The 27,884-nt window shown below is 40.7% G+C and overlaps 2 protein-coding genes across 3 annotated transcripts; one reads left to right on the forward strand and one right to left on the reverse strand.

The window, feature by feature from the left end:
• Nucleotides 1–4,616: 4,616 nt before the first annotated feature.
• Nucleotides 4,617–13,247, reverse strand: slc25a44b (solute carrier family 25 member 44b). Of its 2 annotated transcripts, none has more exons than XM_033632680.2 (4): nt 13,022–13,247; nt 10,021–10,685; nt 9,692–9,819; nt 4,617–7,756 (listed from the first exon to the last, which is right to left on the reverse strand). In XM_033632680.2, exons 1-4 carry the CDS (start codon nt 13,024–13,026, stop codon nt 7,565–7,567), a joined length of 990 nt encoding a protein of 329 aa, XP_033488571.1. In that variant the 5' UTR covers nt 13,027–13,247; the 3' UTR covers nt 4,617–7,564. The 2 variants fall into 2 exon arrangements, with proteins under 2 accessions (XP_033488571.1, XP_033488579.1); XM_033632688.2 differs by having other exon boundaries at nt 10,021–10,689; nt 13,022–13,246.
• Nucleotides 13,248–14,883: 1,636 nt separating this feature from the next.
• Nucleotides 14,884–19,093, forward strand: LOC117270674 (proteasome subunit alpha type-4-like). Its single transcript, XM_033648450.2, has 9 exons — nt 14,884–15,019; nt 15,468–15,499; nt 15,610–15,652; nt 16,813–16,975; nt 17,133–17,210; nt 17,320–17,408; nt 17,620–17,750; nt 18,112–18,235; nt 18,858–19,093. Exons 2-9 carry the CDS (start codon nt 15,497–15,499, stop codon nt 19,010–19,012), a joined length of 786 nt encoding a protein of 261 aa, XP_033504341.1. The 5' UTR covers nt 14,884–15,019; nt 15,468–15,496; the 3' UTR covers nt 19,013–19,093.
• Nucleotides 19,094–27,884: the final 8,791 nt, after the last annotated feature.

Below are 27,884 nucleotides of genomic sequence, written 5' to 3' on the forward strand. Positions count from 1 at the left end.
AGTCACTTTTGTATGGTGTGAGCGCCGTAAACAAAATTCCATTCACCTTCGTCATGGGAGGTAGAGGAGGAGAAGACAAATGATAAATGTTTGTCAGGGAGCAAAGTACTCTGAAATTATCTGCTTGTCTAAATAGATACCACTATTGTTTTCTTTTCTTTTGTTTGCTTGTGTATTTAATTATTGATTAATTAATTAATGTAATTTGGGTTAATCCGCTTTTGGTGGAAAGCACTAAACAATCCTGAAATAAGTTGAAAAACGTTTTTTAGTCCTTTAAAGGCACTGTATGTAAGAATGTGGCCAAAACGGTTACTGCACTCAAATTCAAAATACTGCCGCAAGTCGTGTCTGCCCCCCGCTCCCCTACAGATTCGAGGTTGCTGGACAGCGGCATGCTGGAGACTGATTTGTTTGCCCATGGGCGGCTGCCATGGCAGGGCCACATCACCGCGTCCTTGATCTTCGGTTTTCCAGCGGACCGTTCGAGCAAGTCCGGCTTCTCTGCTGCTAACGCTGCTGCCGGGATACAGCTGGGGAGAAGCCAGCTGCTCATGCTGGGACACTGCTAATGAGCTACTGAGCTACAGCAGCACGGCAAGCAGCATCAGCTGCCGTGTTGTTGTCGGTGAGATCAGTATGTTATATGAACATTATTCCTTAGTCTCTGTGACATATTAGGAGGATTTTACGACTATTTGCTTTAGATTTCTTACATATAGCTCCTTTAATTCTCAAACGATAGGTTCACTTTTTTTTTTACATTTATCGTAAAATGATTCTCATATGTCCTTTTGTTCAGTGGAACCGTTTTAGTCACTTTACATACCTAATTTCTTAAGTCCAGCTGAAAATAAAGGTTGTGTGTGTAAAATTTTGGGGGATTTAGTGGCATCTAGCAGTGAAGAGTGCAGATTGCAACCAGCTGAAACTTCTCCTAGTTAGGATTTCAATAGTGTTCATTGTTCAGGAGGTTTGGAGCAGGAGCTGAATTATCCACAGAGGTTTCTTCATCTGTAAAACAAACACACGCAGTGGTTCAAACCAGAAAAACCACTGAATAAAGCAGTTTCATGTAAAAATCTGGGGGTTTTTTGGCGCTGTTCGGCTTGTCACAGAGCAACCTGGTCTTACTTTGAAGTCGTCGAAATCCATCGATTGGGCAGTGACTTGCATCGCCAGACAGTGATAAAAAAAAGCGTCCTTAAACGTCGGCATGATCTGCGTCCGGTTGCCGTTATAGTTTATCGTGCCTGGTGGCATTAGGGGGAAACGTGGCGGGACAAGGACGAAAGTTAAGGCGGCGAAAGTCTGAGTGGGGCGATGAGAGGGGTGGTGGATGGGTCCAACAAACATTAACCTTCATCCGGGAGAGCGGTGTTCACGTTCTGTAAGATTCTAAAGCCAAACCCTGTTCTTTTTTCCTAAACCTATCCATGTAAATCTAAACACCTGCATTGAAGGGAGAAAAAAAGTCAATTTGCGGTGTTGTACTGATGTAGTGCTTTTATTTTGAAAGAAACTGTATGCAAACTACATTTCCTGTGAAAACAGAAGAGTATTTTGAAAGCAGACAATGCATGTAACAGGCTGAACATGACACAGTGTCCCAGAACACCAACATCCAACACACAGGGTACCTTCCACGTTGTATCTGGACGCGGAAAGTCCATGACCAAATGTTTATGTGATGAGGTCAAATGAGTGACAAATGTCCCTATCTAGAGCCAGTGTTTGGTTTGTCCATTCTGGGCTACTGTAGAAACATGGTGGTGCAATACGGTGATCTCCGTAGACGAGGACCCACTCCCTATGTAGATATGAACGACTCATTCTAAGGTAACGAAAACATGACAAGTTTTATTTTAAGGTGATTATACACTAAAGAAAACATACATATTTGCGTAACTCAGACTGCTGAAGCCTCATTTCATGACCAGTAAAAAGAGGAGAAACATTTACAGCGACCAAAAACTGTTTACGGGCTTGTGAGTGTTGTTTAAAGGCAGACTTGTAAAAACGTGAATCTTTTAAAAAATTAAATATTTGCATTGATGCACAATTAATCTCCTCTTATCGAAGATGTCGACACAGATAATGAATGCTCCCTTCTCAAATATGCTTTGCTGCTTTTTAAGTCTCAAAAATGTGGCTGAAGCTGCGAATAAGATTACACAACACCACCACTCCAGTACAATTCTCATGCTTTGACTATCACAGCTTTCATCACACACACACACACACACTTGCACATCTACCACCGTCACATCCCATGAGAGTGAGAGGCCCTTCCTCTAACCCCGGCAGAGTCAGATTTGTTTCCTCTCCGACAGCCCCTCATCAATCTTTATGACAAAGTGCCTTCCAGACACCGCCTGATAATTAATGTATGGAGCAGAGCAGGGAGCACTCCGTCATCCCAGCATGAAGTGTCAGCTTCACCAGGCCTCCTTGTTTCTTTCATTCGTCAGGAGATCTGTTCGGGTGGTTTCATGTCCAAAAGGGAAAGTAAGTTTGAGGATTCGTGACGAGCATGAAGGGGAAGATGTGGGAATGTGAGGGCATTTTTCTGCTGTTTATGAAAAATAACTATAAATAATTTTTATATAATTTTTTTTTTTTTTAACATAGAAATCAGTTTTATCACAAAAAATATTTTTCTAATATACAACAAGCACCAGGACAAAGAAATTGCACAGCAGGTCAAATCTTTATTTCACTTTTATTCAGCTGAAGAATCGTACTGAATGTCACGGGGCATTCCTCGCAGTCAAATCAGGCTCAGACACTGGATTTAAACCACTTTGCCTCCATAGATCCTTTCATCTCATTACCTGACTCACATAATGAGATATGACCTTTGGTGTCAGCGTGTCACCTTCAGTAAGACGTATGGACGCCCCACAGATATGAGAACATCAAGGAAACACATTAACTTCTCTCATTTTCTGCTCCCAGACCACCTTAACTGCACAGTGAACTCCCCGGGGACAATACCAACACACAATATTGGTGTGTTTTCTTTTTCTTAATGTGACATTTAATATACACAAATCCTCTTCCTGCATAAACACTGTTCAACTTAAATTATGTTCCTATGTTGTGTTTGTACCTCAAAGATTCTGCATTGAGGAGGACGCAAGAGTTTTGGGGTTTTTTTAGTGTTTTTTAAAAATGTATTATTTATGCCCCGATTCCACCGAAATAAATGTACTTTATGTATATTGTAAATTTTATTTATGCAAAAGGTGCTATATTTCTTCAGCTTCTTCTTCAGATTCTTCTTCTTCAGCTTTGTCTTCAGTTTCTTCTTCTTCAGCTTTGTCTTCTTCAGTTTCTCCTTCAGCTTTTTCTTCTTCAGCTTCTTTTTCTTTAGTTTCTTCTTCAGCTTTGTCTTCTTCAGCCTTTTCTTCTTCAGTTTCTTCTTCAGCTTTTTCTTCTTCTTCAGCTTCTTTTTCTTTAGTTTCTTCTTCTTCAGCTTTGTCTTCTTCAGCTTCTTCCTCTTCAGCTTTGTCTTCTTCAGTTTCTTCTTCAGCTTTTTCTTCTTCTTCTTCTTCTTAGTTTGTTCTTCTTCAGTTTCTTCTTCTTCTGCTTCTTCTATTTAACCAGGTAAAAGTCTCATTGAGATTTAAAATCTCTTTTCAAGAGCAAGTCGGCCAAAATGGCAGCATAAACATTGTCACAACAATAAGCACAAGCAGATGAGCACAGCTGTCTCACACCACAAATGACCGAGCACAACATCCAGTTAAAATGCAACACACAAAAAATGAATGTTTATTTGTCAACATTTTATTTTTTTTCATTCATCATCTTTGTAGGCCCAAAGTGATTCTTTGAACTCTTCAGTTGTAAAAATGTGTAGCCTATATACCAGATTTTAACATTTTGTCAACCAAAATGTGCATCATGTCTCCTCCTTGGCGCCTTGTCCTCTAAATTTTGCGAAACCTCAGTAGCAGTGGCTTGTCATGAGTGACTAGCGAGAATACCTTGAGATTCTCAAAAAGGAAACATCTCGGAGGAAAATCAAGAATTTAATAGTGCATGTGCAGATTTGTTTGCAAGTACCAAAGACTCATGACAAGGCCCCTGCAAGACCATGTGCTAAAACATATGTATGACTGCTCGTTTAGACCTATTAGGAATGTTGATAGGCTAATTGAGACAGGCTGTTTTACCTTTGATATAAGGTTCAAATATGTCTTGTTGGTTTTAGATTTTTATTTTATTTTGGTCAAAAATGGCTGTTTTGATAGTGAAGGTGGCCGAACATTGATCTCGGAGAACTACAGTGGCTGATGCGAAAACGCTCAGGCCAGTGTTTGATTTGTCCAGTCTGGGATGTGGTGGAAACAACATGGTGGACTCCAATGGAGAGGACCTGCTCTGTATGTAAATACGAACATGTCATTTTAAGGTAACGAGAACACAATGACTCTAATTTTCAAGTGATGTTAAACTGTTAAAAACATAGTTATGAATATTATATTTCATTTCCTCCAATAGATCTTCCTAAATCCTACACACTGGACTTTTAATAAAAACTTCTGTTTCTCCACACATCAAAACTCAGGTTAAAGTGAGCTGACATTCTGAGATGACCACAAATATGGCTTCACATTATTTTAATTTTTTAACATTTCAAAGCTAACAAAGGAGAATACAGTATTGGTGGCATAGATGAACAGATGAACCAAGTAACACTGAGACGACACATGATGTGAAATGTATCAACAACAGGAAACTAATCTCTGACAACATGATCACACACCCAGTTATTTAAAGTTGTGCAAAGAAAGTTAAAAATTTAATTCCAGCCTGCAGTGAATCTTATCACAGCAGTTTGCCTTGATTTTATTTTATCCCACCAGGCCAACAGAAGTGAGTCTACACAGTCCTCCATCAGCAGGCCCCTAAAGGTTTATAACACATCTTGGCCTGAGCAGATTTATATATAACTTCAGGTACATTACAGGACATTATGGCTTCATTTAAACAAATCAGATTTTTGAATTTGCCTTCAATCCGTACTGAAACAGCCCATTACCATCACCTTTCTTTATGATGATACCCACAGTGACAACATCTAATGTCACGTGTGTCTAATGTTTGTTCTAAACTTTATTTTCACCTTTCCTAAAAAAGCCATTTGGAGAAAAAAAAAGTTAGAAAAGCAACAAATTGAATATTCAACAAATGAAGAACAAACTTAATTTAGAAGCTGGGACTCTTCTGTGGTCATAATCCCTCCAAAAGATTTGAAGAAAATAAATTAGGTATTAATGCACTCCTTTAAGACATGTTATGTACACAATTTACAATAAAAATATACAATTACATTTTGTGCTGCAAAGGATAAAACATTATTGCACTCAAACATTTACTGTCACAAGAGGGGACCACCATTATTCCTACTTCCTGTCAAACCCACAGGTTTTGATGGAAGTACCTTAATTATTCCCAGCTTCACGGAACATGACAGCACAGCAAATCATTTATTAACCAGCTGGATCACTGCAATATTTTCTGGAGAGACACCATACTACGATGTTACAAAAAAGGTTGATAAACTATTGTAGTGTTTTGCATTTGATTTAAAGGAGCAGTGTGGAGGATTTAGTGGCATCTGGTGGCAAGGACTGCACACTGCAACCAGCCGAAACTTCTCCCATGAGACAGACAGGCCTGAACTCCCGCTTAGCATTCCTTCAGTGTTCATTGTTCAAGAGGTTTTCATGAGCCGAATTATCCACAGAAGTCTCTTCCTCTCCAAAACAAACAAATTTAAACCAGTAAAACACTATAAAGTAAAATAAAGCAGTTTCACGTTACAAATCAAGTGTTTTTTTCCGATGCCATTTGGCACGTCACAAATGGGCTGCTAGCCCAGAACCTGCTAATGTGTGCTCAGCTTTTTCTCTGATAACTTAAGATCCGGATGTACAGGAGGTTTTCACCAGGACCCAGTTATCCACAGAGGTCTCTTCCTCTCCAAAACAAACAGACTGGGTGATTTAAACCAGTTAAAACACACATTCATGTTTAAAACCAGCGTTCTTCCAATGCTGTGCACCACAGGCGGGCTGCTAGCCCAGCACCCGCGAACGTGTTCACTTTTTTTCTGATAACCTAAGATCAAGATTCTCACAAGGTTTTAACCGGGAGCCAAATTATCGGTAGAGGTCTCTTCCTACTCAAAACAAACAGACCCAGTGATTTAATCCGTAAAACACTGAATCCGTAAAGCAGTTTGAAGTTATAAATCACCGCTTTTCCGATGCTGTTTGGTGTGTTACAAACAGGTCACTAGCCCAGAACACGCTAATGTGTTGCTCTGCTTTTTTTTTTTCAGATAACTTAAGATCCAGACATTCAGGCTGTTTTTATCAGGAGCTGAATTATCTGTAGAGGTCTCTTCATCCCCAAAACAAACAGACCAGGTGATTTAAATGAGTAAACAACACAGAATGCGGCAGTTTCATGTTAAAAAAAAAAACGTTTTTCTGATGCTGTTCTACTTGTCCTGCAGTGGCAGCTAACTACGGTGGCCAATGTGAAAATGCAAATGCTGGGTATGTCCATTCTGGGCTACTGTAGGAACATGGTGGTGCAAGATGGTGATCTCCGTGCATGAGGACCTGCTCCCTATGTAGATATAAACGGCTCATTCTTAGGTAATTAAAACACAAGTCATATTTTCAGGGCTTATACACCAACATACTTGTTGTACTGTATTCCATTTCTGCCAATACATCCCTGGAAATCCGACACACTGGACCTTTAAAACACTGATTTCGACTCAGTTTGTACATACAAGACAACTGGAAATTAAATACACGTACAAAACAGAGGCTGCCATGAAACACAGATTCTACTGCTCTTCTCGCACACATTCAGTAAAATAAAAGCAGATCATTTGATCACACTACAAAGGCAGCAATTTAAAAAAGGCCAAGGGAAAGGAACTAGACCTACAAGCCAGTGCGGCGAATTACAGGAAACCAACACAGGAAAGATTTGTTTACTGCTGACGTGATGCATCATCATGAGTTATATGGCCTTTCTCTGAACCCTGATCAAAACCTGTTTTTTTTTTATGTGGGCCAAACAGTGCTCGGCTTAGTGAGAGCACAATCACAGTAACCATCGGGCAGTCTATCAGCAATCACTTCCACTTTTCTCCTCTGCAAAGATGCAGAAAGATGATTGTAGAGTGTGTAAAATAAATTGTACCAGTTTGCATCAATTTGTCTGCATCTTCCAGTGTTAAAACATTTTATTCACTACTCTAATTGCACTAAAAAGCATCAACCCGGTAAGCAGCGATATAAACTGTGAACCTGGGTCTGGAGTGAATGTTGATGGCCAGATATTTAATCTGCTACCGATGAACACGTTCGGTATCTTAGATACAGATCATGTGCGTTTTAAAGTGGCCTGATTCCATCTTGTTCCCCAGGTTGTTATTTAAAACAAACCTTTTTGTTCAAGTGTCTTCGCAGGAAGTGTGATTTAGGGCTAAAATGGCACGCGGTCCATACACTGTCTGTCCAGGTATCTTCTACCAGTGTCTCGAGTCCACCAGCTCCGGTCGCAGACTCAGCTTTTTAAGCGTCTCGTAGCCGACCACCATGACGATGGCAGTGGGTGTGGAGGAGATGATGCGTGCCGACAGTCCTTTGGTCAGTCCCCAGCAGCCCTCCTCTTTGATCAGCTGCCTGAACGTCTCAATGACTGAAGTCCTCCCTTCAACCTAAACACAACACACATACAGTACATTTTGGGTTATTATTCGGAACCACAAACCAGAACTGTTTTTCCACCCTAAAGTGCTAGTTTGGCTTGACTAGTTGGGCTGACGTGCCAAGTCAAACCAAGCCAGGCATCTCAATTACAACAGAGCTACCTACTTGAATGTGTGTCTAACTTGGTACATTTACAAGCACAAGCACAGTTAAGCTGAGCTACGGTTACAGCTCGACTAGGCCATTTAATCGGACTACCGTCCTTGTCCTAGTATACGGTACGGTATAGTACAAGTACGGGAGGGGAATTGATTAATTGACTTAAGTATGTCCGACTCCGCTACAATAGGTGGTGATATGCCCCCTTTCAGCTTGTTAGTATTGGACCTTTTTCCGGTTGGCCTATTACATCACAGATCAAACAATCGCTTTTCGTTAGCTTGTGGCAAACTGGTACCATGGTTGAAAGCTCTGTACGAGGAGTCACAGCATGAGCTGTGTCACCCCCACGGCTCTTGGGACTTTTGACCCTACTTCGGAGAAGGTCCACCTAAGGCGTCGCTCAGCGCAGCTCAGCATGTTAAAAACTGACAAAGGAAATGCAAATCAGCGGGGCGTGGTGTGACTCAGTGCAGCCAAAAGTGCTAATGGGAAAGCCCTAAAATTGGCCTGGGGCTGGGGGGTATACATAGGCCATGTTTACACGAATACGATCCACTGAAAACAGAACCATTTCTCATTTTCATTTTGAAAAAAGTTCTGCCTTTAGACGACAACATTTTGATAACAATCGCCGTGCACATGGATCCGCAAAAATGGATGCCAGGCCAGAAGTTGGCGGTGTGACGCTTACACTTCTTTCTACAGAGCAGTGATGTATAAACAAAATGGCAACCGCACTAACGTTTGTCTGGATGGACGACAAGGTGGAGTTGCTACAGTAAATCTACACTATGATGGGGAAGCATTGCTAAATTCAATAGCGTGAGCAGCACAAGCAGAGTTCAGGAGTCCACCATTGTTGTTGTTGTGATGGTCGACTTTCTTGCGCATGCCTTGTGACTGGAAGCGTAATGCTCATGTGCGAAAAGTCTCCGTTTTCAGAGGAACTGCATATTGCAAGTTTACATGACAATGGAGATAGTGCTGTTTCCAAAAAAAAAGCACTCTGGAACCCGTTTTCAAAACGTTGCGTTTTCAGGCACCCAAAACGCCGCTGTCGTGTAAACGATCGGCCAAAACGCAACTAAAGTTTATCGTTTTCAGTTGAAATCATTGTCATATAAACGGGACCATAGAATGATTTCACTGATGCCTGATTTTTGTTTTTACGCAACACGTAACGTACGTAACACATTGGGTGAAAATTAAGTTTTTATAACATACACTATATTGGTTATTTTTTAAAAAGTTCGGCAGACTGAGGCTGCCTCAGTCAAACATACATTTTGCACATGTGGGCCTAAAAAAATGCAGAAAAAAGTAGTGAATCATACCCAAACTTGGAAAAATGTTTTCTATCTTTGTGGCCATGTGACCCATCACTAACTTGGTCTTATCTTGAACTGAATCTGCAAAAGTCAGACCTACACTGGAAGCTGAATTTGGTCAATTAATTTAATTTAGACTTTGATGAAACACTGCAGATGAATGATGTGGAAATTGTTAAACCTTCATGGAATAGCTTTTCTAAGACATTCCTATTAATTACCAGGATCAACGATACACGATATTATTATGATACTTATGTCACGGTACAATATTATTGCGTTTTGAAACATGTTGCAATATGCCAAATGTTGTGATAAAATATATTACGGTATATTACCTTTTTTCAACTGTAAATTATGTCCCCAAAGGAAAACTTTGTCAACATCTATTTTATCTAATAAGATTTATTTTGTTTTTATTCTACTGATAGCTGTACAGTGAATGATGGTTACCTGCACTCTGGCTCTGACCACATCCATTGGGTTGGTGACAGTTGAGGCAGTAGCAGCGGCCAGAGGTCCGGCCATGGCTTGTAGGATCAGATGAGGGCAGTCACTGGGAGCCATTTTAGAGAGTTGCTCTGTAGAACATTACACACACAGATACTTATTAACCAAATGGCTAGGAGTGGTGGAATTCAGTCTCACTGCAGATGTATAAATGAACTGGGAACACAGACACACCTAAGACATGGAAAAACAAGCTCAGGGTCTTTACAGAAAGTGCAGTTAGTTCAGTTCTTTCTTGTGTTTTACGGTTTAGAAAACATTCAGTCACTTACCAGCATAAAAATGGTAGAAAGGCCACCACACAGCACTGTTGGGGATATAAGTGAGCAGAGAAGCCACATATCCTCTGTAGAAGCCCCGGAAACCATCAGCGGCAAAAATCTGAGCCATAATGTTTCTGGTTTGGCCGAAGAATTTTTTAGACTTTCCAGCCTCTGTATTAGAACTCAGTCGAAAGCGAGTGAGGTGCTCCCCTTGGCCCTGCATCATCAGCTGCTGAGAGACGACATCTATAGGGACAGTGATGCTCTGAGCAACCAGGGAGGCTGATCCGCCCGCCACCAGCGACTTGACCGTATTGTCGTCAGAATACTTGGAGACATACTTCCTCACCAGCTCGTAGGTGGTGATGTAAGCCTGGCCTGAGATGAGCGTGAAGGTGTTGACCATAAAGCCTCGATAAAGGCCGCGGATGCCCTCCGTCCGGAGAATCTTGAAGAAGGCGTCAAAGGTGCCGCTGTAGAGTGATTTGCCCCTCTGCACCTGGAGTAGAGTGCGGATGAGTGTGGCCGGGTAAACGGTGGCCCGGATGCTCATCGTCATGAACACCCCGAAAGAGTAAAATTTCTTTTTGTCGAGGTCCTCCCACTCGATGATCTGGATGTTCCTTTTCTGCTGCATCCTGCCAGCTGTAGATGCCCCTTCATCAGACTGATTCCTGTCTGACGACATGAACAACATTATTTATTTATTATTTATTAAGTGTGAAAGTTCAGTGTTGATCTAAAGGGTAGTTTGACATATGTACAAACAGTAGTCTGACATCTCAATGAAAACTGAGCAACATTTATTGACTAATGAAAACATGAAATGCAATTGAGTGTTAAATTTTGATTTTATTGTTTTATTTATTTTTTATTTATTTTTGTCCGAGGCAGAGAGATTACAAGAGTATTCTTGTGCCCTATTGCATCCTAAATACTACCCAAAAAAAACATTTAATTATTTGTGTTAAAGAATACTACAGAAAACATATACAACTTGCTGTTTAAAGTACAGACTCAACATCTGCAGCTGAAATTTAAAATTTGCTTTTGGCTGATCTAACAAATTACATACAGGACATTCTGCCTTTAACACAGTTCCTTGAAAAGTATCTATGTTCCACACCATTTTCATGGAGAACAGGAGAACGATATCTTTTCTTGGTTAGTAGCAGAGGATGACTGTAGTAAACCATATTATAATATTAATAAGAGAGCTAGAAAGCGCAGCTGGTACAGGTGTATCAATACTGCAGAAATGAGTATTGAAGCCATTTTAAAGATAAAAAATAAGTATCGATACTTCAGTATTTCTTACAACATTAGTGTACATGAATGCAAAAATCACATAACAAATCCAATATTGCCGGAGATATAAGGTAAGGTAAGAGAAGGTCAGTGGTAAAATATTGCACAGTAGGAAGTTGCACAGGCATCTTACACAGCATAAATATAAAGGTTACAGATGTGTACACATATGTGAAGATATGGGATTATGAATAAGAATTATTAAGAATATATATTTATAACCTGAGGTAAAAAAAAAAGATGATTACCATAGTATAAAGGGTTACGCAAATGCTCTGACAGATGACAAATTCATATCGACTCACTTTATACATCACCATAACCCTCTATTGTAGGGGTATCAAACTTATTTTAGATCATGGGCCATGTACAAGTGGGCCAGACCATTAAAAACATTATGTAGTAACTTATCAATAAGAATCTCTTCAAATTCCCCCCTTTTTAGTGTAAAGAATTACATTCAAAAAACGTTAATCCATTTGCAAAACAAATAATGACCAGCCCGCGATGTCCTAAGAGAAAATTATGTGCAACGTCAGCAATGTCTCAGTTTTTCCACACTTCGTCAGTCTGCTAGTCACTTTAATTACATGTGCATTTTTATCATAATTTCCCACTCCCACTAAAGTAGAGGGTATTAATGGAGCAGGTTAAGTCACCCCCTGCATTACCATTAGGGTTCCACCCATATTGTTTTCAGATAAAAGTCTGATACAGATTCTTCTGTACTGAATCCGCTGGTTGACAATGTTTTTCACAAAGTTCAGTATCTTAAATCAGACCATAGTAAGTGCCCATTGTTCTTTCAGAGAGCTGTATTCTTCTGGTCAGGGTGGAAAAACCTCTCAGGCAGGTATCAACTCACTGTTTAAATTGCTGCTGAAACCTGGCACCTCTTAGCCTTCACAGGTGCATCAGTATCAGGTGTGCAAAGCCATCCAGTGGGCCGGATTGGACCCTTTAGCGGGCCAGTTGTGTTTGACACCCCTGCTCTATTGTGTATTAACCAATCCCTTTGCTCTCCTCATCGCAACAGGGCCTGAAATTGCCTGAAAGTCTTGAACTTGAGGGAAACTCCTGCTAGTTGCAACCACTGATTACTAATAACAACATCACTGTGGGTTAATTTGTAATTATTACCTCCTAAATAATTACATGACTCCAACCCCTTTACAATAAGGGCAGCACGTGTCACTTCTTTCCATCCCTGATCTTACATTTGTTAGTACTTCTCCTTGAGCAGTAACATTCACTTCCGCTTACCTACAGAGAGAGTTCAAAGGTCATGCAGTAAGACAACAAGCTAAAGCTAGCTACGTTTTTCTAATGATCCCTTCAGCTTTGACAGAAACACTGAGGCATGTCGCTGTTATGAACATTTCCTTCAAAATGTCGCTCTTCTTAGTCACCCAGTATGTAAACACCATTAGCTACACCGGTTTGCTCTTGACCCCAGTGGCTACACTGGTCAGAGGACGCCGTGTATCCGTGCTGGTGTGAAACTACCTGAAAATTACCTATGTGTTAGCTAATGACACTCATCACACCCATCAAAGGAAGCCAAACAGTGACCTAACACCGAGTGTTTAATTAGTGTCGTCACCTGCTGGATATGTTAGCGCGGTTTAAGCTTGTGTTAGCTAACAGTGAGCTAGCCCTGAGTTACACAGCGTTAGCATCGGTATGATTAGCAAGTACTTACCTCATCGGACAGATGTTTATTTTAGAGTCATGTCAGTGTCGCTCAGACTTTAAACTTCACGTCATCCGCCGATTAAACGTATTTTATTCTGTCACCTTCATTCAGTTTCTTGTAGATATTAAAACGACGTAATAGTTAGCTACCGCCTTGCTAGTCAGCTAACTTCCTGTTCTCATTCAAACGGCATGCTGCTGAAACAACCAATGACACAGCAGAGTTTCTTCTTCTACTTCTTCGTCGTTTTCTCCTTCTTCTTCTACTTCCTCTACTACTAGTGCTACTTCCGACCACCACGCCTGGAGGAAAACAGCGTAGATTGACTTAATCTATTAGATAAGTGCTGTAACTCAGTACATTTCATTAAGTATTGCACTGAGGCACACTTTGCAGGTACTTTACTTTATTTGGGAGCTGGCATTTTAAGCTATTTCTTGTCCTCCACATTTTGGAGGTGATTATTGTGCTTTATTATTCAACTACACACAAATGGATGTCACAATTTTCTGCAGCTGAATGCGGATAAGACACAGATAATGATCACAGGACAAAATAGTGCGAACGTTCAAACTCCACATTGCAGAAAACTCAGTGCCATTTTTGATCAAAGCCTCAGTTTAGACAGACATCAATCAAACCCTTGTTTATTCAGGGGAAACTGACTCAGCATAAAGCTCTTTCAAAGCAATGCCCTGAGTTCACATTCAATGGGCTGAAAGGATACAAATATATAAAAGCAATCGCGATAAAATGATGAAAGAAATCAATAAGAAGAAATACGTAGTAGCAACGTCTACCAGACAGAAAATAATAAATAATAAAACATGGGAAGGAGGCAATGAGCAATGAAATCAGAAATGACCCAAAAAATTAGCAAGAAATTAACAAAAACGTAAAATTAAAAAGAAGAAAATTAGTTTAAAAAAAAAAATCAAACAAACAAGAAATGACCTGGAAATAATGCTTAGAAATTATAATAATTCTGTAACATAATTTTAAAATGTAATATTACAAATATAGTTTTTCCCTAGCTTTTTTCTCCCCCCCCCCCCCCCCCCCCTAGTTTTTTAAAATAATAATTTTCTATATCTTTTTTTTTTTTTTTTTTTTACAAACAAATAAGGAAATGACATTGGAAGAGTGCTTAAAAATTATAATTCCGTAACATAATTTTGAAATGTAAAATGTTTTTTTTTTTTGTTTTTGTTTTTGTTGTCATTTTTTGTTTAATTAAAAATAATGTTATAAATTATTATTATTATTATTATTATTATTATTATTACCCAAACAAAAAAATATCAGTCAACAACAAAGTAAACTCAGTAGCTCAATCTGACTTCCACTATCTCAGAAATATTTCCAGGATCAGATCTTTCCTTTCTAACACACATCTGGAAACTGTTATTCATGCATTCATAAGCAGTCAGTTAGATTATTGCAGTACCTTGCTCTCTGGCATCAGTAAAATAAATAAATAAGTAAATAAATAAAATAAAATAAAAAATAAAATGAAAATCCCTCTCGCACCTCCAGCTCATCCAAAAATCTGCTGCCAGAATCCTGACTCGGACTAGAAAACATGACCACATCACACCAATCCTGGCTTTTCCTATACTGGTTACCTGTTGCTTTTAGAACTGACTTTAAGATTTTATTTATTTGTTTATACATTTATTTATTTTAAGAAATAAACATGGGGAAGTAGGTAAAGCAGGAAACTAAGGGGGACAAGTCAGCCAGTAGTAGTTGTAGTATTTTATATTCTAAGTGGAGACTTCAGGGTAACTCCAGTAGGTGGCGGTTATTCAATTTGTGGATACCAACCGCCATAAAAAACTGCAGAAGAAGAAGAATTGACCGGTCTTCCCGCCGGTTGGTGGCGCTGCTGAGCTGCGCCTTAACTCCCTCAGGACCCCGGTGTGAGCGAGGAAACATCAAACTGAAAGTAGTGGACCTCTCAGTCTGTGGAAAACTACGCAAACTTAAACTTTTTTACATCAGGTAATGTATCGATATGTTACTGTTTAATACAGTATTGTTTAGTTTCACCACATTTTCAGAGTATAAGCTCAGTTTGACTGTGTCCGGTCAGAGGACTTCCTTTATTATGAACTAGCTGGCTAGCTAGCATGCTAACGGACTAGCATGCTCGGATATTGCAGATTCATTCTGTTTAGCAGCAGTTAGCTACCGAGCTAACTTAGCTGTCAGCTACGGAGACACAGAAAAGTGGATTGTAAACTGTTGATGTGCCTTAACGCGTGTGCAAATAAATTATCAGAGACTTTCTCAACAGTAAATGTTTGTCAAATTGTACGGAAGTAGATATTTACTTTCTTATTGAAGAAATTAAAACTCTGACTTCAAGACAAGTTGATAGGTTTTCCTTCTCGCTGTTTGGTGTCTGCTGGTTGCCCCATTATCTTATAAGCTCTGTTTTATTTTGCAGGACAGTGTCAGTGACAGTGACAGTGAAAAATGGTGAGTGACTTTCAGCTGTTGTACGTCACTTGTCTCAAATAGATCCCATGCATGTTATTAATGTCCCACAGATTGTTTCAGTCAGCTAATATATGTTTTTCTCTGTTCAGTCTCGTAGATATGATTCTCGAACAACCATATTTTCACCTGAAGGTAAGTATTGGGATTGTTATTATGCTTACACTATTACAATATTTCGACAACCTTAAATGTCTTGGCATTGTATTATGCAATTTTCCTATACATGTGGAATTTCTATGATGAATATTTTGCAACTTTATTGTCAACGATATGAAATGTTGACTCATTAACAGCTCTTTGGGTGCTTTTCTATGACGTAATGGGTTTGTGACCCACCAGAGGGTCTGTGAAGTTAAAGACATTAAAGTGTGTAGGATTTAGAGGCATGTAGTGGTGAGGATTGCAGGTTGCAACCAACTGAAACTTCTCCCATGTGCCAAGTATGAATGCCCGGTTAGGATCCCTCTAGTGTTCATTGTTCAGGAACCAGGAGCCATATTAACCACCCTACTGATTAAAGCAGTGTCACGTCACAAAACTGTGTTTCTCCAATGGCTCGTCGCAGATATTCAGCTCGGATAACACAAGAGCCACACGTTCAAAAGTTTTTTTATTGCTAGCTGAGTCACCTGCAGAGGTTACTTCCTTTCCAGAACAAAGGGATCCGCTTATTTTAACTGGTTAAAAACACCAAATAAAGCACTTCCACATTGCAATTCAGGTTTTCTGATGCTGTTTGGCTAGTTGTGGAGGGTCTGCTAATTTCAGTGGCAGATGCAAAAATGCACATGGCTCTATTTAAAGCCAGTGTTTTGTTTGTCCGTGCTCGGCTACTGTAGAAACATGGCGGTGCAACAGCTCCCTGTGTAGATATAAAGGGCTTATTCTAGGTGACGTCGCTGTGACCGTTATTTTCAGGTGATTCTACACTTAAGAAAACATAGTTATTATATTTTATTTTTGCCGATATATCCCCCTAAATCCTACACACTGGTCCGTCAAGTCGAGACTGTTGTGTTTAACATACTTTGTCTAGTTTGAGCTAAATGTTTTTCCTTGATCGTGGTAGGAGTTGTTTGACAAAATAATCTTAACTCAATGTCTCTTTACAAGCTTTCGTCTGCATCTCATGGCACTCATTAGTGAAGGACAGCTGAGAAAACTCAAGGGTTAAAGTGGACTTTGAGTTACTGTTAAAGAGTTACACTTTTACTGACAAGCGTGTGTCAGATATAAAAGTCTTAAAGGGTTTTATGTGTTATCAGTATGAAGTGTGTGACTGTATTTTATAGGACGCCTGTATCAGGTGGAGTATGCGATGGAAGCAATCGGTCACGCTGGAACATGTCTGGGGATTCTCGCAAGTGACGGAGTGCTGTTAGCAGCAGAGAGACGCAACATCCACAAACTGCTCGATGAGGTTTTCTTCTCTGAGAAAATCTACAAGCTCAATGAGTGAGTGATTGGAACTACAGACGGACTCCTCAACACCCAACACACGGCCCGTTCTTACCATAAACACCTTGGTCATCCCTGTTTTCAGGCTAACACAGTACTGTGGTCTTGTGTGTGTGTGTGTGTGTGTGTGTGTGTGTGTGATGATGTTTTTCAGTGACTTGGCCTGCAGTGTTGCTGGGATCACATCAGATGCTAATGTACTAACAAATGAGCTGCGGCTAATTGCACAGAGGTGAGTACCTGAGGAAAACCTGCCAACCACTTCACAGACAAATCTATTGTTTTAAATATAAAGATGTCCGATTCACCACTGACAGCTGACCTGTTTAATTTCTCTCCAGGTATTTATTGCAGTACCAGGAGCCCATACCCTGCGAGCAGTTGGTGACGGCCCTGTGTGACATTAAGCAAGCATACACACAGTTTGGAGGTGAGATACACAGAAGTACACATCAACATATAGTCCGTCTTAATATTTACAGTGTGCATGTTTAGAGATGTCTGCCCAAAACACTCATACAGCACTTCAAATATCACATTGGCTCACAAGCTACAACAACATGGACAGAGTATTCTCTCTATGTGTAAAACCACAGATGGATTTTGGCATTCTGTAACAGCTGTGTGGTTTGTCTTGACAGGCAAGAGGCCGTTTGGTGTTTCTCTGTTGTACATGGGCTGGGACAAACACTACGGCTTCCAGTTGTACCAGAGTGACCCCAGTGGCAACTATGGAGGCTGGAAGGCAACCTGTATCGGCAATAACAGTGCTGTAAGTCTGAAATGACACAGGCAATAAACACCAGTGACATGATCTCAACAGATACACCAGGCACTGACATATTTATCTGAGGTGTACCTTTGTTTGTCTGATGCTTTGTGGCTGGATGTTTCTCATCTGGTAGCAGAGGGCCTTGTTGTAAAACTTTACTCTGAAGAAGGTGCAAAACTGAAGCCTAATAAATGTGTCTTCTAAATGTCAGTAGTGATATAAATGTCTCAGATACTTGTGCAGTTTACAGTGATCATTTAGAGGTTGAAGCAATACATCTACATACATCCATATATCATGGTGAATTTCACAATGTTCTTCCCCTTGTATGGTGTTTAAAGTGTTGACTCCTTTGCCTCAGGCTGCAGTGTCCATGTTGAAGCAGGACTACAAGGAGGGCGAGATGACTCTGTCCTCTGCTCTGGCTTTGGCTGTCAAAGTCCTCAACAAAACGATGGATGTCAGCAAACTCTCAGCAGAGAAAGGTGAGATTTGAAAGTTCTTTCTTGTCATTTTGCTCAAATATTCTTGTTTGTTTCATGTAAAATTAAGGTATCACTGACTCTTAATTGCAGCATCGTAGGACCTTTAAGCCCCGTTTCCACCAAACACTTTCAGACATGGTACCTTAGAACTTAGATTTTCCAGCCAAAATAAATATATGTAACATAAACAGTGGTTACATGAGCCTCAAAATCAGCCACAACTCAGCCCTGAGCAGAGTGAACGTCCTCTATTGACCAATCAGACTGCAGTGTTCACAGCTCCACCTTTTAGTACCAGATCTGTGTGCTAGGTACCCCAACAGAGGGGGGACCAAACATGGGGACGGTATGGAATGGTTCCATTGGTACCATCCACAACTTTCCACAGTGTAAACAGAAAAAAAGCGAACTGAACTAAACTGTACCGTACCGCTTGGTGGAAACGGGGCTTGACTTGTTCCACTTAAATGGAATACAACAGTAGTTAACTGACTTAGATTATGCAAGTTAAATCAGTCAGGCCTCTCAACTCTTAGCATTTCTATTTGGCCCTGAAGATCTTTTAGGTACAGCTGCTTGATGTAAACAATAACACAATGCTGTATCGTGTCGACTGTTTCAGTGGAAATCGCCACCCTGACACGGGAAAACGGGAAAACAAAAATCAAGGTGCTGAAACTGAAAGAAGTCGAGGAACTCATCAAGCGACACGAGGCCGAGGAGGCCAAGGCTGAGAAGGACAAAAAGGAGAAGGAGCAGAAGGAGAAGGACAAATGAGAGAAATAATATATATAGTTTTCCTCTTGTCACCACTTCCTGTATTGTTTTGTCTTTTACATTAAAAGTTTTGTAAACAGATGAATGTGTTGTCTGTATCTTTGTCACAAAACGAAGAGACGTGGTTTTATTTCACATTTTTTAAAAGGATTGTTCACATTTCTAAAAGTAAAATGCATTAAAAAACAGCTTATCATCACTGCAACAGTACCATAATCTACACACTCCAAAATGGAATTTTCCTGTCTGATCCTTCAAGTTTTATATTACTGAAAAGCCGACACAGCCTCAGTTGGTCTTTAAGTGCAACATTGAGATCCTTTTTTTTGCCACATGATGGTGCTATCGGTTCTTTGGATGCACCTTTACTGTAGTGTGATGAGTAAATATAAAAGAGTCTGTTTTGTTTTTGTAATTTTACTCTGTGTTTATTCGGGATGCACTGATTGCAAAATTCTGGGCCGATACCAATGTTTAAGATAATTTGGATGATGCAGATACTGATGTTTTTTGTTTGTTTATCATACAGTGCACCTCCTGTTAATATTAATGATATAAAGAAATCACTGGTACCTCATAGCCTACTTCTCAGTAAGATGCATGTTTTTCCTTAAGAAGTTAAGCATCTCTTCCTCGTTGCAGCTCAGTCTATTTCTCTTCTCATCCAAGATGTGAGAAGCAGAACTTAGCAGATGCTCACTGAAGCAAGTATGAAAACAAACACGCAGTTGGCACCCATTGCCCTCTTACATCATACCTTAGTCGGGTCTAGCTAGTGGCTTGTCCCAATCAGCAGCTGTGTATGCTAGTACTGCTGTCAGAGTCCGACTGCCAACACAAAATTGATGTGTCACAACAGATGAACAACAGCCACTGTCATTGGTGGATATCATCTTTTTTGCCGATAGGCTAATGGCAGTCAACAAGGCAACTATCAGCCAGTGCTGATGTTTGGCTGATTAAATCAGTGCATCCCTAGTATTTATAAAGTAATTATATTATTCAATTCAAAATCTTACCTTCAAACATCAAAATCTTCATACAATAGCAGAAGTCCAGTGGTGCCCCCAAAAATGTTTCATAGGGGTGGCCGGATGGGGAGACTGAAAATCTTGGGGCAGCACACCAAAACAAGAGTCATGACTGAATTTCTAATTTCTAAAATCTATGCCAATATAAGAGTTAAGTGATAACATACTGATATACTTTGGTTTGTTTTACACTTAATGGTACTAATGATCTGATGTGCATAGACTTACACATTTTGAGTTCCACAACAATCCTATTTTTATGCATTATGTCTCTTTATATCCTCCTGGGACCCAAGCTTTTGTTTAGAATGCATTTTTAATTTCTCCTAGCTACATGGGATGAGTAGGACCTGATAAGTATAAAAATTAAGCATTGTCTTTGAACAAAACAATAATATCAGCTTACAGTTCTATTATGTCAAGAGCTGTTTTACACCTGAAAATTAAATGCGTATTTAAACACTCAAGCCATATCTCGTCACAAAAATGGGAAACATTAGAGCTACAGCAGGTTATGTGTTTAGTCTTGGTATGAATCACAATATAAAATCTCTTCCAGAGAAGAACGTTTCTGGAAAAAATGTTAATCAAAAGGCCCAGTTAGGAAATAAGAGATGGGAAACTGATCCCTCTCTTGAGTGTTATTTCTTCTTCTTACCACTTGATGGCGTGAGTGTTCACTAGTGACATTTCCTGAGGCTGATCTGTTCTGTAATCTGTGATTTCAAGTGTTCTTGTAACAGCATTGATCCATAATAACGGTGTTTAATCAGCACATGCTGCACAGTTAGCACTGTGAAGTGTGAAAAATAGAAACCATACTTTTATTAAAGGCCAGTGGTTACAGTTCCACCTAATGAATAATAAAATACTGAGCAATAATCATGGTCAGTGCAGACTCACTGACATGCAGACCTAAGGCGAAGACAAAGACAGACAGCTTCTTTTTATACTGTGTTTTTGTAAAGACCTGCTTCTGTAATCTCCATGACTTTATGATTTTGTGTTGCTTTAGGTTTCATGTCAGTTATTTCAGAACCCACCTGACCAAGTTTGTCCAATTAATAGGAACGACCTTGAGGGGAAATGTACATAATTCCAGCAGCAGTCATTTTACCCAAATAAAGATGTAACTGCAGCAAAGAATGTTTATTGCTTAATACGCCACAGCTGCAGCTATATAAAGCCAGGGCAGTAAATAATGAATACAAATGGCCCTGCCACAGGGGTCGGCAACCTTTACTGTCAAAAGAGCCATTTTTGGGCAAAAAATGTTTTAAGAAATCTGACTAGAGCTGCAATACATATTTGTGCCTTATAGTGGTGACGACACAGCCTGTTTAATCTACATGAACATTCCTAATAGGTCTAAATGAGCATTCATCGATATGTTTGACAACAGAGTGGCATCATTTGGTGCTTAAACTTTGCTTTGATGAAAGCAAACACGTCTGTCCACTCAATTCTCTATTTTCTCTATTTTCCTCTGAGACATTTTCTTTATTTGGAAACAATACCTAGCTTCACTTAGGAGACTCAAGACTGGCCATCGTACCAGGCCGTTGACGTATGACTCACATAGTTGACGAGATGTGCAAACATTTTTTAAATTCAGTGTATGGGCGACACATTTATACGACTTGAAAGTGTAAGAATCACTTTAGGGCTACAACAATGATAAATGAAAATTAAGGTGTTATTTATTTACATTAATTTTTTGTCAAAGCCACAGGGAGAAAGGCTAAAGAGCCACATGTGGCTCCTGAGCCGCAAGTTGCCTTCCTCTGCCCCAACATAGCCCCCACCAACTAATGAAAATTTCTGCCTTTTATTTAGTTCATTTAGTTGACTGTTCTGTTCCTTTGCAGTACAAAAAAAGGAAAGAGTGCAAAGAATATACATCATCAAATAACAAAGCCTTTACTACATCACCAGGCAAGTAATTCTGTTGGAGAAATAATAAATCACTTTGTTTATTGAAGTTATAGGTTTTTTTTGCTGACATAACCCGATATGTTTAATTTCTGTGTTATAGTGAGGAGAGAGAACGTCAAGTCCTTCTCTGTTTGTTAAAGTCCACACATTCCAAAAAACAATGCTGTGGACATGACCTCAATCTCCTCAATGGGAATTTCCGCCCACGTTTTCACACATTCTGTGCTCAGTATAAACAGCAAGGCTTCGAACAATATGATTATAGTGACAGTCACCACTAAGTGTTGTCCATGTTTTTATCAGAAGTGATATCGTAACTTTAACTTAAAAAATACCGTTTGCACAAACAGTACAAACAGAATTATATGAGACAGTCTATGGAGAAAAAAATGTCCCTCCTCCCCGTGGCACACACAAAACAGTCAATCAGAGCTGAGGAGTCTCTAACGCAGCTGTCAATCGTGTCAATCACTGCTAGTGAACTGCGGTCAAACTGTGAAGCTAGGCAGCGCTGATAAAATATGAATTACTGCAAAACCTTCTTCCCATAGAGCATCATTGTGAAAACTGACAATGCATGTAGCAGGCAGAAGTAGACACTGTGTCCCAGAACGTCAACAACCAACGCACCCAGGGTACCTTGCATGTCATAGCTCGATGTGGAAAGCTCATGACCAAACATCGACGTGTGACGAGGTCAGAGTGAGAATGTGTTGGATCTGTGTGCGCCAGTCTCATCCTTTGGCACTGTTGACTAGAGTTCGCCAAGCCTATCATCCAGTCGCTAGCATATGAACTGATCATTAAATTGTGATTGTATTAACTTCTCATGTATTTAATTACCCCTTTTTGCAAGGCTGCACTTCGCCCATCTGGGCCAGAGGCATGATGGCTTTAACACTACTGTATATACAGTACAGGCCAAAAGTTTGGACACACCTTCTCATTCAATGCGTTTTCTTTATTTTCATGACTATTTACATTGTAGATTCTCACTGAAGGCATCAAAACTATGAATGAACACATGTGGAGTTATGTACTTAACAAAAAAAGGTGAAATAACTGAAAACATGTTTTATATTCTAGTTTCTTCAAAATAGCCACCCTTTGCTCTGATTACTGCTTTGCACACTCTTGGCATTCTCTCCATGAGCTTCAAGAGGTAGTCACCTGAAATGGTTTTCCAACAGTCTTGAAGGAGTTCCCAGAGGTGTTTAGCACTTGTTGGCCCCTTTGCCTTCACTCTGCGGTCCAGCTCACCCCAAACCATCTGGATTGGGTTCAGGTCCGGTGACTGTGGAGGCCAGGTCATCTGCCGCAGCACTCCATCACTCTCCTTCTTGGTCAAATAGCCCTTACACAGCCTGGAGGTGTGTTTGGGGTCATTGTCCTGTTGAAAAATAAATGATCGTCCAACTAAACGCAAACTGGATGGGATGGCATGTCGCTGCAGGATGCTGTGGTAGCCATGCTGGTTCAGTGTGCCTTCAATTTTGAATAAATCCCCAACAGTGTCACCAGCAAAACACCCCCACACCATCACACCTCCTCCTCCATGCTTCACAGTGGGAACCAGGCATGTGGAATCCATCCGTTCACCTTTTCTGCGTCTCACAAAGACACGGCGGTTGGAACCAAAGATCTCAAATTTGGACTCATCAGACCAAAGCACAGATTTCCACTGGTCTAATGTCCATTCCTTGTGTTTCTTGGCCCAAAGAAATCTCTTCTGCTTGTTGCCTCTCCTTAGCAGTGGTTTCCTAGCAGCTATTTGACCATGAAGGCCTGATTGGCGCAGTCTCCTCTTAACAGTTGTTCTAGAGATGGGTCTGCTGCTAGAACTCTGTGTGGCATTCATCTGGTCTCTGATCTGAGCTGCTGTTAACTTGCCATTTCTGAGGCTGGTGACTCGGATGAACTTATCCTCAGAAGCAGAGGTGACTCTTGGTCTTCCTTTCCTGGGTCGGTCCTCATGTGTGCCAGTTTCGTTGTAGCGCTTGATGGTTTTTGCGACTCCACTTGGGGACACATTTAAAGTTTTTGCAATTTTCCGGACTGACTGACCTTCATTTCTTAAAGTAATGATGGCCACTCGTTTTTCTTTAGTTAGCTGATTGGTTCTTGCCATAATATGAATTTTAACAGTTGTCCAATAGGGCTGTCGGCTGTGTATTAACCTGACTTCTGCACAACACAACTGATGGTCCCAACCCCATTGATAAAGCAAGAAATTCCACTAATTAACCCTGATAAGGCACACCTGTGAAGTGGAAACCATTTCAGGTGACTACCTCTTGAAGCTCATGGAGAGAATGCCAAGAGTGTGCAAAGCAGTAATCAGAGCAAAGGGTGGCTATTTTGAAGAAACTAGAATATAAAACATGTTTTCAGTTATTTCACCTTTTTTTGTTAAGTACATAACTCCACATGTGTTCATTCATAGTTTTGATGCCTTCAGTGAGAATCTACAATGTAAATAGTCATGAAAATAAAGAAAACGCATTGAATGAGAAGGTGTGTCCAAACTTTTGGCCTGTACTGTATTCAGTAGGCCGCATAACCCTGGAAGACCTACGGAAGTTTGACAAATTCTTTTGGAACAGCCTATGGGCCAGGTGAACGACTGGACTGACTAGGTGCCATCTTGGGGTCCACTGTTCAGTTCTAAATAAGACATCAGAAACCTCCAGGGCTGAAAAATGAAGCTAACATTGAAGTGCCAAAAACTGCAGTTCCTCTAATGGCCACTTGAGGCTGGCTCCAGAAGCAAGTCAGTCCTCATAGAACCCCATGTTAAAATGCCCAAACTTACAGCAGAAATAAACATGTTTATAGTCTGGTACAAAAATTAGCTAATTTCTCCCTTTGTGACAGCAGCATGGAGTAAATTTTTTTACATAACGTATGGTTTATATTTTATTAAGGCTTAAAGTAAAGCCCAGATTTGCGACGAGACAAAACCGTTTTAGAACGTTGCAGAGAAAAGTTGCAGCAGTGTGAACTGGCCGGTCTGACCTCGACTCAAGCCGATTGATGGCGTCACCTGTAACTCCGCTGGTCAAATCACCAGCGGCTGGTTTTAGAATGTGAAGGACGTCACCTGTTTCTACAGCTAATCAGCTTGTAGTGAAGTCCACTGGTCGAGTTAAAATGACCGCAGATGGAGTGTTTGCTTGCTTCAGCAGGTGCCCTGTCAAGCCCTCTGTTTCTGTCCTCACGTGTGCCGGTGTTGGATGGTGGGTTGCTGCTGTTGCTCGTTGTATGTGCTTATACCTCCACACACACACTGATAAAGTAGCGCTGCTTACTTATTCATAATTAATTAATTTATATTTTGGCGTAATTATTATGAATACAGTCCATCTGATGATTTTTTTTGTTGCTGTTTTTCACCGTTTCATCACTACTATAAATGCAGCTGTAGCCAGTATCTCACTATCACTATCCTCATTCATATTTTAAGAAGCGACAAATTATATTCAGCCACAAAATAAGTCTGAAAAGCTGCAAATCAGAATGTGGATACAGAGAGTTGTTGCATAGAGATGATACACAGTCTCATCTAGTTGCATAGAAGTGAAGCGTTGCAGAATGGCACATTGCAAGAAGTTGCATGTTTCAACTCATCTTGTTGCGAAAATTTTGGTTCGAACTGGGCTTAACGCATAATTAAGGGGGTGGTTGCTTTGAGTGACAGCCTGTCTGACAATAGTGTCCTCGGGTTCTCAGTCAGATCCATCCTTCGCTCCTTCACAGCTCCACCCTCTCATCCAAATATGGTTACTTGTGGCTCCAAAAGCCAAGGTCCAAAGTCCAATGGGTGATGTCACGGTGGCTGCGTCTGTTATTTATGCAGTCGTTGGGTTACAATACAACTGCTATGTAACACAAAAAAGATATCACAGAAAGCGCTCTCCTTGTCAAGTTCCTATTAGCGGACTCTGTAATTGATGTTGCCCCATTAAGGACAGAAATATTTGAGTCACATCCAAGATACAGACTTGGCAGCCCCCTGAAACGAAAACTTCTTTTCATTTGACGTCAATCTTTTGGTTCAGATCTTACATGGACTTAAAATTGTAAATCAACAGCTCTAATTCATTTAAAGGGCAGACACAGTGAGGTCATGGTGTTCACATGAGCTTCCCACAGTGTTGAGTGGGAGGTTCTTGGCATCTAAATGACTGGAGCCGCTCGCAGGCCTCCCCTCCTGAGGCCGAGCCTAAAAGAAACGTCCAGTCCGCTGAGAATTAGGATAGTGTAAGAATTTAATTTCCATGTCCAAAACCTCATAGTGAAACTCTTGAACACACCACTTTCTCTTGAGGATGTCTGTTGCCAGCTCTGTTCACAACAACACAGGCTGTATTGGGATGACTCTGAAGCAGAGACCCACCACTGTCCACCGTGATGAGCAGATAGGGAGAGCAGGGCAATCTGTTGCAATGTAAACACAGCCCCAGAAAAGCACTGGAATGTCTCTGCAGTGGGAGCTGGAGTACGAGGTCAGTCGCAGGCCAAGGCAGGTGGTATACATCAGAATCGAGGCTGACATCTCAGCATTAACTTATCCAAACAAGAGGCAGGCGGTGTGTTATCCTGCGAGCCCTGGAGGAGGAGCACAGGAGGAGGAGATAGAAGAGGAAGGAAGGGCGAAAAGAGAGAAACAGGGGGGAGTATGAGGGGCAGAAGCAGACAGGAACGAGGGGGAGTGTCCCTGCAATCAGCTCCCCATCTCTCCCTCGGTCCCACAGGGGACAAACACCAGTTAGCATACGGGGCTAAACATGACATGAGACTTGCTGCCATTTCAGAGCCCTCGATCTTGAACCTGTAACTGATCTTGAGAGTCTTAGCCACGTATCACTGGCAGCACATCCAAGAGTACAGACGAATGTTTTACGGGCACGTTGAACGCCAGCCAGGAAATGTTCAAGCGCTGGGCTCCCTCGTTAAATCATCTTGTTTCATAGTGTGTTTATTTACTGTGCTTGTGTTTTATTGATACTGGGCCTATGTGTCTGTTTTATCTTGGACTAAATCTACTCTAGTCATTAGTTTCTCCTTTGATATCTGTCTGCTGGCCATGCATGGTTTTGCACATCGTCTTTATTGAGCCTATTACTGCACACATTTGTAAATGTTGTTATTGCTGCAGAATGTTGTTGCTTATTTCGGGTTGCAAATTAGTATTAGTTGACATGTTTTAAAATGTGGATGAAATAAGATAGAAAAATAAATTTGCGATAAAATTGGTGGCACAGGGTCCCTCCACTCCCTCTGGCACACCCAGCACACGAATATTATTCCGTCTGGATCTGGCCTCCAGGTCCTCACATTTGTCATCCGAACGTTTCACCTGCGAACTTAACGTGTTAACCAGGGCTTCCAACTCGTTCATCCGGGAACTGTGATCGGTAGCTGCGTGCTCAAGTTCACCCACCGCCACCTCGTGAGCATCGGATGTACGCTGGAGTGCTTCATTTGAGGTCTTGAATTCTTGTCACAGGTGTCAATTTCCCAAATATGTCACTCTTGAGGGAGGCCATCATGGATCATAGCAGCGTAGCATCAAGGGCACTAGTAGCATTAGCATCCCCTGATACCGGTGTAGTCTGCTCAGGATGTTGCAATGCTTTGCAGCCTCCTCTCATGGCCTCTTGTTTTGGACGTGAATTGGACATCGTGGTCAATTAAGAATCACACTGGTTCAGCCAGAGGGTTTTAAAGTTCATTATAAATTGTCCTAGATTATTAGTATGCAAAACTGCAGTATAAAAGACTATATTCAAGTCACATTCTCTCAGAGCAGTAAGGGGACACGTCTACTCTCTTCATGCTCCATACCACTCCACACCAAAGGAGCTGGGGACCTTGTGGTTCATGGTTGGCATCTTAACCCTCAT

The sequence above is a fragment of the Epinephelus lanceolatus genome, chromosome 2, assembly GCF_041903045.1.
Source record: "Epinephelus lanceolatus isolate andai-2023 chromosome 2, ASM4190304v1, whole genome shotgun sequence".
Lineage (NCBI taxonomy): Eukaryota > Metazoa > Chordata > Actinopteri > Perciformes > Serranidae > Epinephelus > Epinephelus lanceolatus.

Bases quoted from the DNA above. Each gene is read 5' to 3' on its own strand.
- LOC117270674 (XM_033648450.2), top strand. The intron at 15,653-16,812 runs GTAAGTATTGGG...TGTATTTTATAG, and splicing joins AACCATATTTTCACCTGAAG to GACGCCTGTATCAGGTGGAG. The intron at 16,976-17,132 runs GTGAGTGATTGG...GATGTTTTTCAG, and splicing joins AAAATCTACAAGCTCAATGA to TGACTTGGCCTGCAGTGTTG.
- slc25a44b (XM_033632680.2), bottom strand. The intron at 9,820-10,020 runs GTAAGTGACTGA...AATGTTCTACAG, and splicing joins TTTCTACCATTTTTATGCTG to AGCAACTCTCTAAAATGGCT. The intron at 7,757-9,691 runs GTAACCATCATT...TGTTGTGTTTAG, and splicing joins TGGTCAGAGCCAGAGTGCAG to GTTGAAGGGAGGACTTCAGT.